Source organism: Moschus berezovskii, chromosome 4 (genome assembly GCF_049115385.1).
Source record: "Moschus berezovskii isolate FMDL1 chromosome 4, NW_MosBer_1.0, whole genome shotgun sequence".
NCBI lineage: Eukaryota > Metazoa > Chordata > Mammalia > Artiodactyla > Moschidae > Moschus > Moschus berezovskii.
In genome coordinates, this window is record NC_142463.1 from 19,662,938 (window position 1) to 19,676,468 (window position 13,531).

General features: G+C 42.4%; 1 protein-coding gene across 1 annotated transcript in view; it reads right to left on the reverse strand.

Moving 5' to 3' along the window:
• Positions 1-2,522: 2,522 nt before the first annotated feature.
• The window catches only part of ZSWIM5 (zinc finger SWIM-type containing 5), a 178,835-nt gene continuing 167,826 nt past the window's right edge, over positions 2,523-13,531 (reverse strand). The window contains exons 12-14 of the mRNA XM_055402895.2: positions 4,920-5,083; positions 4,358-4,439; positions 2,523-3,618 (exon numbers count right to left, since the gene is read on the reverse strand). Coding sequence (XP_055258870.2) covers positions 2,756-3,618; positions 4,358-4,439; positions 4,920-5,083 — 1,109 coding nt within the window. The 3' untranslated portion in view covers positions 2,523-2,755. The remainder of the gene's footprint in view (positions 3,619-4,357; positions 4,440-4,919; positions 5,084-13,531) is intronic.

A 13,531-nucleotide genomic window follows, 5' to 3' on the forward strand; every position in this document is an offset into this window, starting at 1 on the left:
GTCTTGCATCTGGTTTTATTTGTGAAAGATCTGTGCCCTTATTCTCTGTTCCTTCTTAGCCTCTTCCTTCCCTGGGCTGCTTCTTGCATCCTCTCCCACAAGTCACTGGAGCTCAGATATCAATGCCTAGGCATTGTTGGACTTCATGTCAGGGCCCTGACACCATTGTGCTCTCAGCTCTCCAAGTCCCAGAGCCACATGGGGTTGCATAGATCTTCCTAGGAGTGGGAGTTGTGACGTGCAAGGAAATGGGGTCCCTACAGCATGTGAAGCCAGGGCTTTGTGTCTGGGGAGGAAGGCTATATAGATCAGAGAGAGACACAGAAATGGTTAGAATATTCCAAAAGGCCTGTTGAGGAAGATGGAGTCTAGATCAGCAGGAAGAAGCTGAGAGGCCTTCAGCTTTGACCCAAAAAGTTGGGAAGAGGGCATAAAGATCGGCTGAGTTGCTTAGACGTGCATCACTGAGCTGAGAAGGCTTCTGACACCAATAGACTTCTTTTCTGTGTATACCCTCTAGTTTTCTCATTATCTTGATGTTTCTGCTCATCATAATGGTACCTACTTTCTGGGGTCCAGCCCTGATGTGCCTGTGAACTCTGGAGAGGGGTCTGGTGTGGTAGGAAATTCTTCATTTGTTATTCCACTCCTTATTAGAGTGCTAGGAACCCTCTGTGCTATAGGCCTAACCAGCTTCCTCTCCCAGCCAGGGTGATGGAGAATACAAAGAAGGGCCTCATTTATTGAAATAATACAATTTCTGATTTTAGAAAAATGATCTTTTCTGTGATCCATGATTTATTCATAGAAAAGCACTGTGAGTTCACATACTTGCTAAAAAACGGCAATTGTGATACAGAAATGGGAGTGGTGTCTTTTCTTTTTTTAACCAACCTATCGGGCTGAGAGGTTGTACGGCCCAAGATGAACAGTAAGACTTCAGTAGCCACAAACAGCAAATACAACTTATCTGTCAGTGTGGAGGGAAAAAAAAGTGACATAGTTTGTCAGAGAAAGGAAAATAAAGCAGACAGGTCCTTAGTTCACACTCTAGCTATATCACCCCTTCCCTATCACACCCCACCCCCTACTCGGGAACTAAGACAGGAAACAGTAAACACCAAGACACTGGCATCTAAATGACTCTTCTGAATGCCCGTGCTATCTCCTACAACAATTCCAGGCTGAGGAGAGGGGGCAGGAAGGTAGCAGGAACATGACACACTGTGGAGGTCAGCCAGAGCTAAGAGAGGGGTTGTCCACCTGGTCTAGAAACTAGTCAGACAGGGAAAGGCCAAATGCATTCCAGCCGCAGCCTCCAAATCAGTGACCATGGGACTGTAGCAGAAGAGGGCAGAGGAAGCTTGAGGTAGAAAGGCAGGCAAAGAAAACAGGTGCAGGGGAAGCAGAGAAATGTGGCGCTGAAGGAGCCACTCAGGGCAGAGGGAGCTCAGTGCTCAGAAGCTTGTTGGGTGACAATGATGAGTGCAGAAGCCACAGAGATGGGGAACATGTTTAGCTGGTGCGAGAGAACAGAGGAATGGGGATGAAGATCTGGCAAAAAGAGAAGGGACACGTTCATGCAGAGCCTAAAACATGAATTCACAGACAAACCTACATGTGGAAATACCACAGTTACTCACACAGAGACAGATACAGACCAAACAGATTTATACAAGTGCTCTCATGTGTGGCCAGGTATACACAGACTAAACATGCATCAGCAAACAGCAACAGACACACAGATAGGTACTACAGTATGTTCACATATGTGTACACCCTCACACAGAAACCCATCGTCCAGCACACAGACCTGACACATACACATAAGTATATATGTGCACATACAGGCATGCACAGATATACCTATGCACACAGACACACGAATTTAGTCATTCACACTTAGAGATGAAACCAGACACTCAACACAATGGTGTCCAAAGCAGATGAACATTATAAGCTCAGTGGCCTCCCAGACATTCACCTTCACCTGTTTCTCAGGAACTCATCAGGCTCCTAGAGAGGCTGTGTGAGGCAGGAGCAACAGCTTCCGTGTCCTCATGGCTTCGTGAGGTGGAAGTCTAAGTCCAGACTGGGCCTCCTCACCCATTACTGGGCTATGAATGCCTTTCTGCAGGCTGGGGTTTCTGCATAGACTAGACTTGAGATTTCCTCTTAACTGGCCATTTTTCTTCCTGCTACCCCAATCTTCCACTGCCAACAGAATATACTCTGCAAGGGAAACCTGAGAAATGGTTGTGAATCTCCTCAGAAAACAAGCCTATCTTCCCACCCACAGCTACTTCAAGTACCCATCAAATTAGAACCAGAATTATAAATAGTTACAACTTTACAACATAATTGGCAACACACAGACTATAGTATTTACAGTACCATAAATGCTTCTGTTTCTCTGGTTATGCAATCCCTGAGACGGAACAGTGTTCTGTGTTTGCCAAGGGAGAGAGGGGCAATGCCCGGGATACGCAGGATACAAGGGCCTGAGGTGGCATGTTGTGGGTGCTGATCGGTCTGCAGGGCCCTGCTCCTCCAGGAACAGTGGGCTGTTGTGAGAATCCTGCCTAGGCAGGCATGCTGGCTAGGGCTGGACTCTCTCCATGCTTAGCTCTGTGGTCCTCTGGCTTCAGCCACAGGTGCTCAGAGCCCTCTCAGGGTGGACAAATGCTTGTGTCCGTGGCCTGACCTGATGGTACCTGGGAGCCCAGGCTGCCCTGGCAGCGAGCTGTCTACTTTCTCAGCCGAAGCGCTCTCGCACCAGCAACATCAGCTTCTTCTTGCCTTTGTAGATCTGTTTGAGGTTGTCGATGAACTGGGCAAACTGCAGGTGGCCATCCTGAGGCAGCAGGAAGGTCTCCCGGGCCTTGCTCAGAAACTCAATGAACTCTCCGTAGTGGCGAGGGCTGATATGCGTCAGGCGCGAGTGTGTGGTGTTGATGTAGGCATTGATGGTGGCATCCAGCAGCTGGCGCAGAGGAGCCTTGTCAGTGGACATGAGCTTTCCTGAGCTGCGGCGGCCTGGGATGCCGGCCAGTCCTGGAGCAGTCACCGTGCAGCGCCGAAGGATGTCTGAAAGCACTGTGGCGCAGTGCACGCTCTTCACCACCAGGGGGATCAGGGCCGCCAGTTCATTCTTGCCCAGGGAGTGGCTGAGGGCGCAGGCCCAGAGCACATCATTGATGGCCGGGTGGGTGTCCTGGTTGTAGGCCAGGTTGAGATGGCTCATGGCCAGTGAGGCCAGCTTGAAGGCACGTAGCGGGTAGCCACGGAGCTCCATGTAGCGGGCGATGGTGAACAGCTGTGAGTGAGTCATGCCGCCAGCCGCAGCATCGATGGCGATCTGATAGGCTGCTTCAAAGGCGATGTGGTCCTTCTCACAGAGGGTAAGGGCCGACAGGGCACAGCTCTGCGGATCCTTCATAGCGCACTGCAGGGCCAGGGTGCGAGCACAGCTGGCCAGCTCCTCCCGCTGTGGATAGTCAAGACTGAGGCGCAGGATGGTGGTGTGGGAGACAGCTGTGGCAGCCACAATACTGGTAGCCTCGGTGGGGGTGAAGAGTGTGTACCAGCTCTGCAAGATGCTCACCAGGGCCCGCACACCTGTCAAGGAGAGCCTGTGCTCAGCCATGGGCCTCCTGGTCCTGATCCAGGTCTACCCAGATTACCATTTGGGGTGAGAACTTGGCCTGCAGGGACAAGCTCTCCCTCCTTCTCAGCAGCCCTGAGATGATCTGCAGTAACCAGGGCTAGGGGGGCAACCCCGGTGGCCAGACCCCATTTGAGGTCTCTTCTCATCCCTTCCTTCCCCCAGGTCAGAGGTTTGAAAGTTTCTGCAGGTGTTCTTAGCCCCTCACAAGGATGGAGCAACAGAGCCTGCGGTTTGCCAGCTCCAAGGCAGGAGTCTCAGATCTGCCCCTGGGTTTTCTAGCGAAGTGAAGCCTCTCGGGGCAGAGTTTTGTGCTGGGGCTTTGGGCACTAGACAGAGGTCTCGAGCCTCCAGGTTGTTTGGGATTTCTCAGAAGCATGGATAGGGACTGGGACTAAACAACTGGGCCAATTACCTCCTAAGGCTGCACTTGAGTACTGGTGGCTGAAAATTCATTCTTTCAGAATGTTTCTATCAGAGGATCAGGGTGCTGCTTGCCCTCAGGGTACGGTCCAAGCAGTGAGGGCAGAGCTTGGTCAGGCTGAACAGAGCCATCTTCTTCTACCAGCAGCCTCATCCTTTCCTAGTCCATCAATAACAGGAATATGAGAGCTCTAAGGATTTGCTGTCCTGTTCCAAGAATAGGGCCTAGGAATCCTTTCCTCTGGGGGCACAGGGAGCTGGGAGACTCACCCACTTCTGTAGCACAGGTTACCAACCACCGCACCATCTCCCGGCGCCTCCAGTTGAGGGTTGATAAGGTCATCCTCATTACCTGGGTGAAAAAAAGTGGCATTCCCAGAGGACTAAGCATAACTGCTATAACCTCTCCCTCCTCCTTGCCATTCATTTATGTACATGCATTTATTTGTGCCTTAAACAACCATCTCTCCCCTGATGGGGGAGATGGGTTTGTTTAATTTCTTCCCCCTCCTGCCACCAATCAGATAGAAGATTTCTCTGATGACCTATAATGAATAAACCCCTTATTATCACACCTTGACTTGGAGGAATGGGGGTGGGTAGGGAGAAGATGGGGACCCTGTGGAGCCTAAGGCTATAATGCTTAACTGGCCTTAACTTCAATACAGAGCCCCAAATTGAGTCCTGACCTTGTGACTAGCCTAGAAGTTATGTTCTGGGGACACAGAAAGAATCAGACCTGGCCCATGCCCACTCCAGTCTTCATGGGATCGTAAGTACCTATCACTAGGCCAAAAGTCTAAAGTGGGGATAGCCCACTCCTCCTCCATACCTGTAGCCCCAGCTCCAAGGCCACGTTGAGCAGGGTGCCATCTGTACTACTGTCCGTGGGAGTAGCAATCTTGAATGCATCTTGGGCCAGTTTGAAGATGAGGGAGGAAGAATGGATGTGCTTCTGTATTGCTTCCAGGATTGTTCGGAGCCTCAGCGTGTCCCCTACAGGTGCCGAGAGAAGGAGCAGGGACAAGGTCTTCTTTAAAGCTTCCCAGAACAGTCAGCTGATCACAACAGGTGCTGGTTGAACTGGCTGATGTCAATGCACTGAATGCTTCTGAATGGTCGGGGTGGTCAGGCTTTGTCTCCACTGAACCCACTGGAGGCTACTTCCTTCCCCAGGCACCCATGCAAATTCACCTTTTCATCGGCCTTGACCCCTTACCCTTTTTTCCCCTTAGGATCTTTAGGTCCAAGAAATAACTTTTTCTAATACCTGAATTTTGAGAGCTACTTATACAGGAGAAGGAAGCTACATTATTGCCAAAAAAGTATGCCAGTCCTACAGTCTGCTTCTCAGTACAGTTCCCTGGAGATGGAGTTCGATTTCTTATTCAGTAGGCAAGTATGAGTGCACAGAATTATGGAATACATTGCAGGAATGCCATGAGTACCATATGACGTAAAGGCAGTAGGGTATATGAAAGATTGGTGTATCTTCTGAAGGGGTAAAATGTGAAATAAAGATAGAAGAAAAAGTAGGTCTTATGTCTTACAAAGAGGTGCAGTGCTAAGAGTGTAAAGGCTTTGGAGTAAAATACATTGGGAAATGAACCTAGTTCAGCCATGTACCAGACCAGTTACTTCATCTATAAAATGGAGACAATAACCTTTTAAGGTCATGGAGGGAATTATAAACAATTTGTGTACAGGTAATATGTGTGTGCATGCACATAAATGAATAGAAAATGTGCGGGGATATTTACAACACTGTCTTAGCAGTAGTAGTTATCTTTGGGTGTCAGGATTGAGAGATCACCTTTTTTCCTTCTATCCTCTTTAAAAACAATTAGGACATTTAATAGACTTTTTTTTTGGTGGGACCTTAGTTCCTCAACCAGGGATCAAACCAAGGCCCTCGGTAGCAAGAGCAGAGTCCTAACCACTGGGCAGCCAAGGAAACCCTGCTTTCTGTTTTTAACATGGTTTTAGGTATACAGAAAATTGAGCAGATAAGACAGAGAGTTCTCACATATCCCCCCCTCCCCTTTCAGTTTCCCTTATTACTAACATCTTACATTGACGAACACTGATACATTATTATTAACTGAAGTCCACAGTTAACATTAGGGTCCACTGTGTTATATAATCCTATGGGTTTTGACAAACGCATAGTATCATGGATCTGCCATTACTATGTCATATAGAATAGACTCATTGCTTTAAAAATCTCCTGTGCTCCACCTGTTCATCCCTCTTCTCTTTCCTCCTGAAGCTACTGATCTTTTTACTGCCTCTATAGTGTTAACTTTTCTACAATGTCGCAGATTTGGAATAGTATGTAACCTTTCCAGACTGGCTTCCTTCAGGAAGCAAAATACATTTGTTTCCTTAAATGTCTATTTATGGCTTGGCAGCTCTTTTTTTTTTAGTTTTTAGTTGATGTACAATATTATATACATTTCAGGTATACAAAATAGTGATTCACAATTTTTAAAGGTTATATTCCATTTATAGTTATTATAAAATACTAGCTATATTCCTACAATATATCCTTGTAGCTTATTTTATATATAGTAGTTTGTACCTCTTAAACTCCTTCCCCCATCTTGACCCTCCTCCCCACCTTACCTCCCCACATTGGTAACAAGTTTGCTCTCATACTCCGTGAGTCTGTTTCTTTTTTGTTATATTCAATAGTTTGTTGTATATTTTAGATTCCACATATAAGTGATATCATACAATATTTGTCTTTCTCTGACTTAATTTACTTAGCAGAATACCCTTCGATTCCATCTATGTTGCTGTAAATGGCAAATTTTTCTTCTTTTTTATGACTGAGCAGTATTTGATTATATATTTATACCATCTCTTCTTTACCCATTCATCTGTTGATGGGACACTTAGGTTGGTTCTATTTATTATCTACTGTAAATAATGCTGTCATGACCGTTGGGGTACATGTATCTTTTTCAATTAGTGTTTTACATTTTTTGGCTATATACCAAGGAATGGAACTGCTGGGTCATATCATAGTTCTAATTTTCTGAGAAACCTCCATATCATTTTCCACAGTGGCTGCATCAATTTACATTCCCACTAACAGTGTACAAGGGTTCCCTTTTCTCCACGTCCACAGCAACAGTTGTATTTGTGTTCTTTTTGATGATAATCATTCTGACAGGTGTGAGGTGATATCTCAAAGAGGTTTTCAATTTACACTTCTCTGATGATTAATGATATTGAGCATCTTTTTATGTGCCTGTTGACCATCTGTACTTCTTTGGAAAAATGTCTATCCACATTTTCTGCCCATCTTTAAAATCAAGTTTTTTTTTAATGTTAGTTCATACGAAATGTATATTTTGGATTTAATTCCCTATTGGTCACTCTATTTGCTAGTATTTCCTCCCATTCAGTAGGTTGTCTTTTCATTTTGCCAATGATTTTCTTTGCTGTGCATAAGCTTTTAACTAGGTCCCACTTGTTTTTTATTTTCCTTTGCTTTAGGATGCAGATTTAAAAAAAAAAACTGCTATGATTTGTGTTAAAGAGTGTTCTGCCTATGTTTTGAGTTTTATGGTCTCTGGTCTTATATTTAGGTCTTTAATTCATTTTGAGTTTATTTTTGTGTACAGTGTTAGAGAATGTTCTAATTTTGTTATATGTAGCTGTCCAGTTTCCCAGCACCACTTATTGAAGGGCTTCATTTCTTTATGTTGGTAAATAATATCCCATTGTATGGATCTACCTCAGTTTGTATATCCATTCACCAGCTGCAGGATATCTTGTTTGCTTCCATTTTTAGGCAATTACAAATAAAGGTGCTATAAACATTTGCATGCTGGTTTTTGTGTGGACAGTTGTGTAAGTTTTTAACTTATTTGGGCAAACAACTAGAAACATGATTACTGGATCATACGGTTAGACTATGTGTAGCTTTGTAAAAAACTGATAAACTGTCTTCCAAAGTGGCTGAACCTTTGGCATTCCCACCAGGAATGAACGGGTCTCTGCTTCTCCACATCTGCACTAATGTTTGGTGGTGTGTTTTGGGTTTTAGCTATTCTAATAGGTATATAGTGGTATCTAATTTTTGGAAGGACTGATGTTGAAGCTGAAACTCCAATACTTTGGCCACCTGATGCAAAGAGCTGATTCACTGGAAAAGACCCGGATGGTGGGAAAGATTGAGGGCACGAGGAGAAGGGGATAACAGAGGATGAGATGGTTGGATGGCATCACTCACTCAATGGACATGGGTTTGGGTGGACTCTGGGAGTTGGTGATGGACAGGAAGGCCTGGCGTGCTGCGGTTCATGGGGTCGCAAAGAGTCGGACACAACTGAGTGACTGAAATGAACTGAACTGAAAATGACATGTCATGGTGAGTATCTTTTTACATGCTTATTTGACATCTATATATCTTATCTGGTAAGGCATCAGTTCAGGTCTTTAGTGCATTTTAAGATTCAGTTTTTTTTTTTCCAATGGAATGCTATGGATTTATTTCACGTTTTCAAGGCTATTTAATAACATAGAAAACAACATAATATTAAGTGAAACATTGTAAGTAAAACTGTACTGGATGCTTCTCCCAGTGACATCATGTTACGTTGAAGGATATACAACTCAAACAACCGCTTCTTCTGCTCTAAGAATGCCCGTTTCTGCTCTAAGCCACCCTCCATCCTTGTCTCTGAAGCCCTTCTCTTTCTAAGCTACTCCCTACCCGCCTGCTTTTCCGTGTTACTGGGTCTCTCCAGTGTAAACATTTCTCTCCAGATCAGTCCCAGAGACAAAAACACTTTTGTAATTTCTTAAAATCTTCTTAAAGGACAACTTTTCCCCTAACACCTAGCATCCTATTCTGTTGCTTCAACCAACTCAGGACATCAGCTCTATTCCTTTAACCCCCACTTCCATCCCAAAAGCTTGTCTTCTTTCTTGCCCATGACAGGGACTCAATGAATGAATGAATAAATGATCTAGCAGTATAAATCCAGTTCTAACAAAGGAAATCATACCAGTGAGTTTAAGTCCAGATGACAAGATTACAACATTACTCTGTTCCCTCCGTACTTTTACAATAAATGCATACCACATATACTTTTATAAGGAGAAGATAAACAGAACTGTATTTTCGTCTCCATTTTAATGGAACCCGAGGTCTAGATTAGAGCTACTCAAGCGTGACCAGGTGTAGTAAAACAAGTAAAACATTTAGGACCTACATAGGGCTGGCATTAACAACTAGCTTCTGGCCATTAAACAGCAGTTCTCTTTTCTGGAATTCAAGATTAACACATCAACAAAATTAAAGCAGGCCTCAAAATGAGACACCGTCTCAGCAAACTGCAGATGACTGCATAAAACAAATCTGCCCGGAGGGCTTATAGCACTGTTTCACAAAGGTGACTGTGCTCTTCCTCTTTTCACAAATGGCCGACTTGATGCAAAGCATGTTAAGCCGTAAACTGCTCTACTGACTCTCCCTGCTCAGTTGTTTTCTTTATTGTTGAGTTTTAAGAGTTATTTGTGTATTTGGGATACAAGTTCTTTATTAGATACTGTTTTGCAAATATTTTCTCCCAGGCTGTGGCTTGTCTTTTCAATGTTTTTCACATAAGTTTTAAATTTTAATGAAGTCCTAATTACCAATGTTTTTTTTTTTCGTCGACTGTATCTAATTTTGGTGTTGTATCTAAAAAGCTATTTCTGGGAATTCTCTGGAGGTCCAGTGGTTAGGACTCTGCGTTTCTACTGCAGGCAGCTCAGGTTTGATCCCTGATCAGGGAACTAAGATTCCAAAAGTCACACAGTGTGGTCAAAAAAAGTTACTGTCAAACACAAGGTCATCTAGTCTTTCTCCTGTGTTATCTTCTAGAAGTTTTATAATTTTGTGTTTTATATTTATGTCTATGAAACATTTTGAATTCATTTTCATGAAAGGTATAAGGTCAGAATGTCTATATTCATTTTTTTAAATGTGGATGTACAGTTCTCCCAGTACCATTTGCTGAAAATACTATCCTTTGCTCCTCTGTCAAAGACCAGTTGACTGTATTTCTGTGAGACTATTTCTGAGCTCTCTATTTTGTTCCATGGACCTATGTGCTTATTCTTTTGCCAATACCACACTACTTGATTACTGTACCATATACCATACATGGTACATACTGTACATGGTAGTTCTATTTTTAAAACTTTTTGAGAAACAGCCATCCTATTTTCCATAGTTGTACCAATTTACATTCTCACCAACAGTGTATTCCACATGTTTTGTCTTTTTGATAACAGCCATTCTAACAGGTGTGAGGGAATATTTGCAATATTACCTCTTTTCTAACATATGTATTTAATGATGTAAAATTTCTCTCCAAGCACTGCTTTCATTGCATCCTACATTTCTGATTAGTTGCAATTTTTTTTTTTTTAGTTTTAAACTGTCATTTAGTTCAAAATATTAAAACATTCCTGAGAGTTCATCTTTGATCCATGTGTTACTTAGAAGTGTGTTTGAACTCCACATTTTTTGGAATTTTCCAGTTATCCTTCTGTTAATAATTTCTAGCTTAATTCCACTGTGACCTGAAAGCATACTTTGTATGATTTCTATTCTTCTAAATTTACTGATACGTGTTTTATGGTTCAGAATGTGGTTTATCTTGGTGAACATTCCATGTGAACTTGAAAAGAAGGTGTATTCCATTGCAGTTTGATAAAGTATTTTATAAATGTTAATTAGATTCAGTTAATTAATGGTGTTGTTCAAGTATAACTTATTGATTTTTTGCCTGCTGGATGTATCAATTATTGATAAGAGGTATTGTGAATTCTCTGAATGTAATGTGGATTTGTCCATTTTTCCCTGCAGTTCTATTGGTTTCCCCTCACATATTTTGATGCTTTGTTGTTAGATGCATATACATTAAAGATTATTACGACTTCTTGCGTAACTGACTCCTTTATCACTGTGTAATGCCCCTCTTTATCCCTGATAATTTTCCATTTACTGAAGTCTTTGTTTAATACAGGCATTCCAGGTTTTTCTTGATATATGTTAACATGGTATACCTTTCTCTATCCTTTACTATGTTGTTGTTGAAGGAATCAGATTGCGGTTAAGAAATAGTTTTAAAGATGAAAATAACAAATTAGCCCAGCTGGCACATGTGCTTTCCTGGGAGAATATCTTTTCCAAACTCTTCCTGCTTTCAGTGCAGCTACTTTGGTGTAAGTCTACAGGGTATGGAAAGTGGGGATCACAGTGTTGACAACACCTCGTGTGTGTGGTTTGTTTAAGCCCTGGCCTCTGTTTTTAGTTCAAAATATGACATGACTGAGCAACTTTCATTTCATTTTCATATGGAAAGGTAAAGTGTAGAAGCTCAAGTCACAGAAGAATTAAATATGTACCTAAAGGTACTAGGATAAAAATGAAGCCCAGTACAGTTCAATGTTTGTATTTAGGGTCATTTGCTTGCTTTAACACTGCCTCTTTATTAATTCCTTTACCTATTAATTGTGGTAAAAATATATATACTAAAACTTTCTGTCTTAACCATTTTAGTATACAATTGACTACTGTTAATCACACTCAACATTGTGGAATATCATTCATTGTGTAAATAGCAACACCATATATTTCCAAATATATTTATCATCCTAAACAGAAACTCTGTACCCATTAAGCAGTAATTCACCATGATCTCTCCCTTTAGCCCAGGTAACTATTTTTGTCTTTATTAACTTTCCTATTCTAGACATGTATGTGGAATCATACAAAAATTACTTTTGGTGTGTCTGAATTATTTCTCTTAGCATAATGTCTTTGTTTCCCCCATGTTGTAGTATGTTATCAGAACATCCGTTCCATTCCGTCGCTCAGTCGTGTCCGACTCTATGCGACCCCGTGGACTGTAGCCTACTAGGCTTCTCCGTCCATGGGATTCTCCAGGCAAGAATACTGGAGTGGGTTACTGTTTCCTTCTCCAGGGGATCTTCCCAACCCAGGGATCGAACCCGGGTCTCCCGCATTGGAGGCAGATGCTTTAACCTCTGAGCCACCATAGTTTCTTTTTTAATGACTATATCACTTCATAAGATACCTTAGTATTCTCAATTCTTCCTTCTGTCTGTAACATCACTGCTTCAGTGATTTATCTTTAAGCTATAGTAACCCAATACATTTCTATTATTATTTTGAACAGTTATTAATTCAATTAAGAATTTTTTAAAAACCAAAGGATTTATTTTACCTTTTTTCGGTTCAGTTCAGTGGCTCAGTCGTGTCCAACTCTTTGTGACCTATGGACTGCAGCACATCAGGCTTCCCTGTCCATCACCAACTCCTGGAGCTTGCTCAAACTCATGTCCATTGAGTCGGTGATGCCATCCAACCATCTCATCCTCTGTCATCCCCTTTTCCTCCCGCCTTCAATCTTTCCCAGTATCAGGTTCTTTTCAGTGAGTGAGTTCTTTGCATGAGGTGGCCAAAGTATTGGAGTTTCAGCTTCGGAATCAGTCCTTATAATGAATATTCAGGATTGATTTCCTTTAGGATTGACTGGTTGGATCGCCTTGTTGTCCAACGGACTCTCAAGAGTCTTCTCCAACACCACACTTCAAAAGCATCAATTCTTCGACGCTCAGCTTTCTTTATAGTCCAACTCTCACATCCATACATGACTACTGGAAAAACCATGGCTTTGACTAGATGGACCTTTGTTGGCAAAGTAATGTCCCTGCTTTTTAATATGCTGTCTAGGTTGGTCATAACTTTTCTTCCAAGGAGCAAGCATCTTTTAATTTCATGACTGCAGTCACCATCTACAGTGATTTTGGAGCCCAAGAAAATAAAGTCCTTCACTCTTTCCATTGCTTTCCCATCTATTTGCCATGAAGTGATGGGACTGGATGCCATGATCTTTGTTTTATGAATGTTGAGTTTTAAGCCAACTTTTTTCACTTTCCTCTTTCATTTTCATCAAGAGGCTCTTTAGTTCATCTTCATTTTCTGTCGTAAGTGTGGTGTCATCTGCATATATAAGGTTATTGATATTTCTCCTGGCAATCTTGATTCCAGCTTGTGCTTCATCCAGTCCAGCATGTCTCATGATGTACTCTTCATAGAAGTTAAATAAGCAGGGTGATATACACAGGTAAATATATAGCCTTGGTGTACTCCTTTTCTGATTTGGAACCAGTTCCATGACCAGTTCTAACTGTTGCTTCTTGACCTGCATACAGATTTCTCAGGAGCCAGGTCAGGTATTCCCATCTCTTTAAGAATTTTCCACAGTTTGTTGTGATCCACACAGTCAAAGGCTTTGGCATAGTCAATAAAGCAGAAGCAGATTTTTTCTGGAACTCTATTGCTTTTTCAATGATTCAATGGATGTTGGCAATTTGATTTTTGGTTCCTCTGCCTTTTCTAAATCCAGTTTG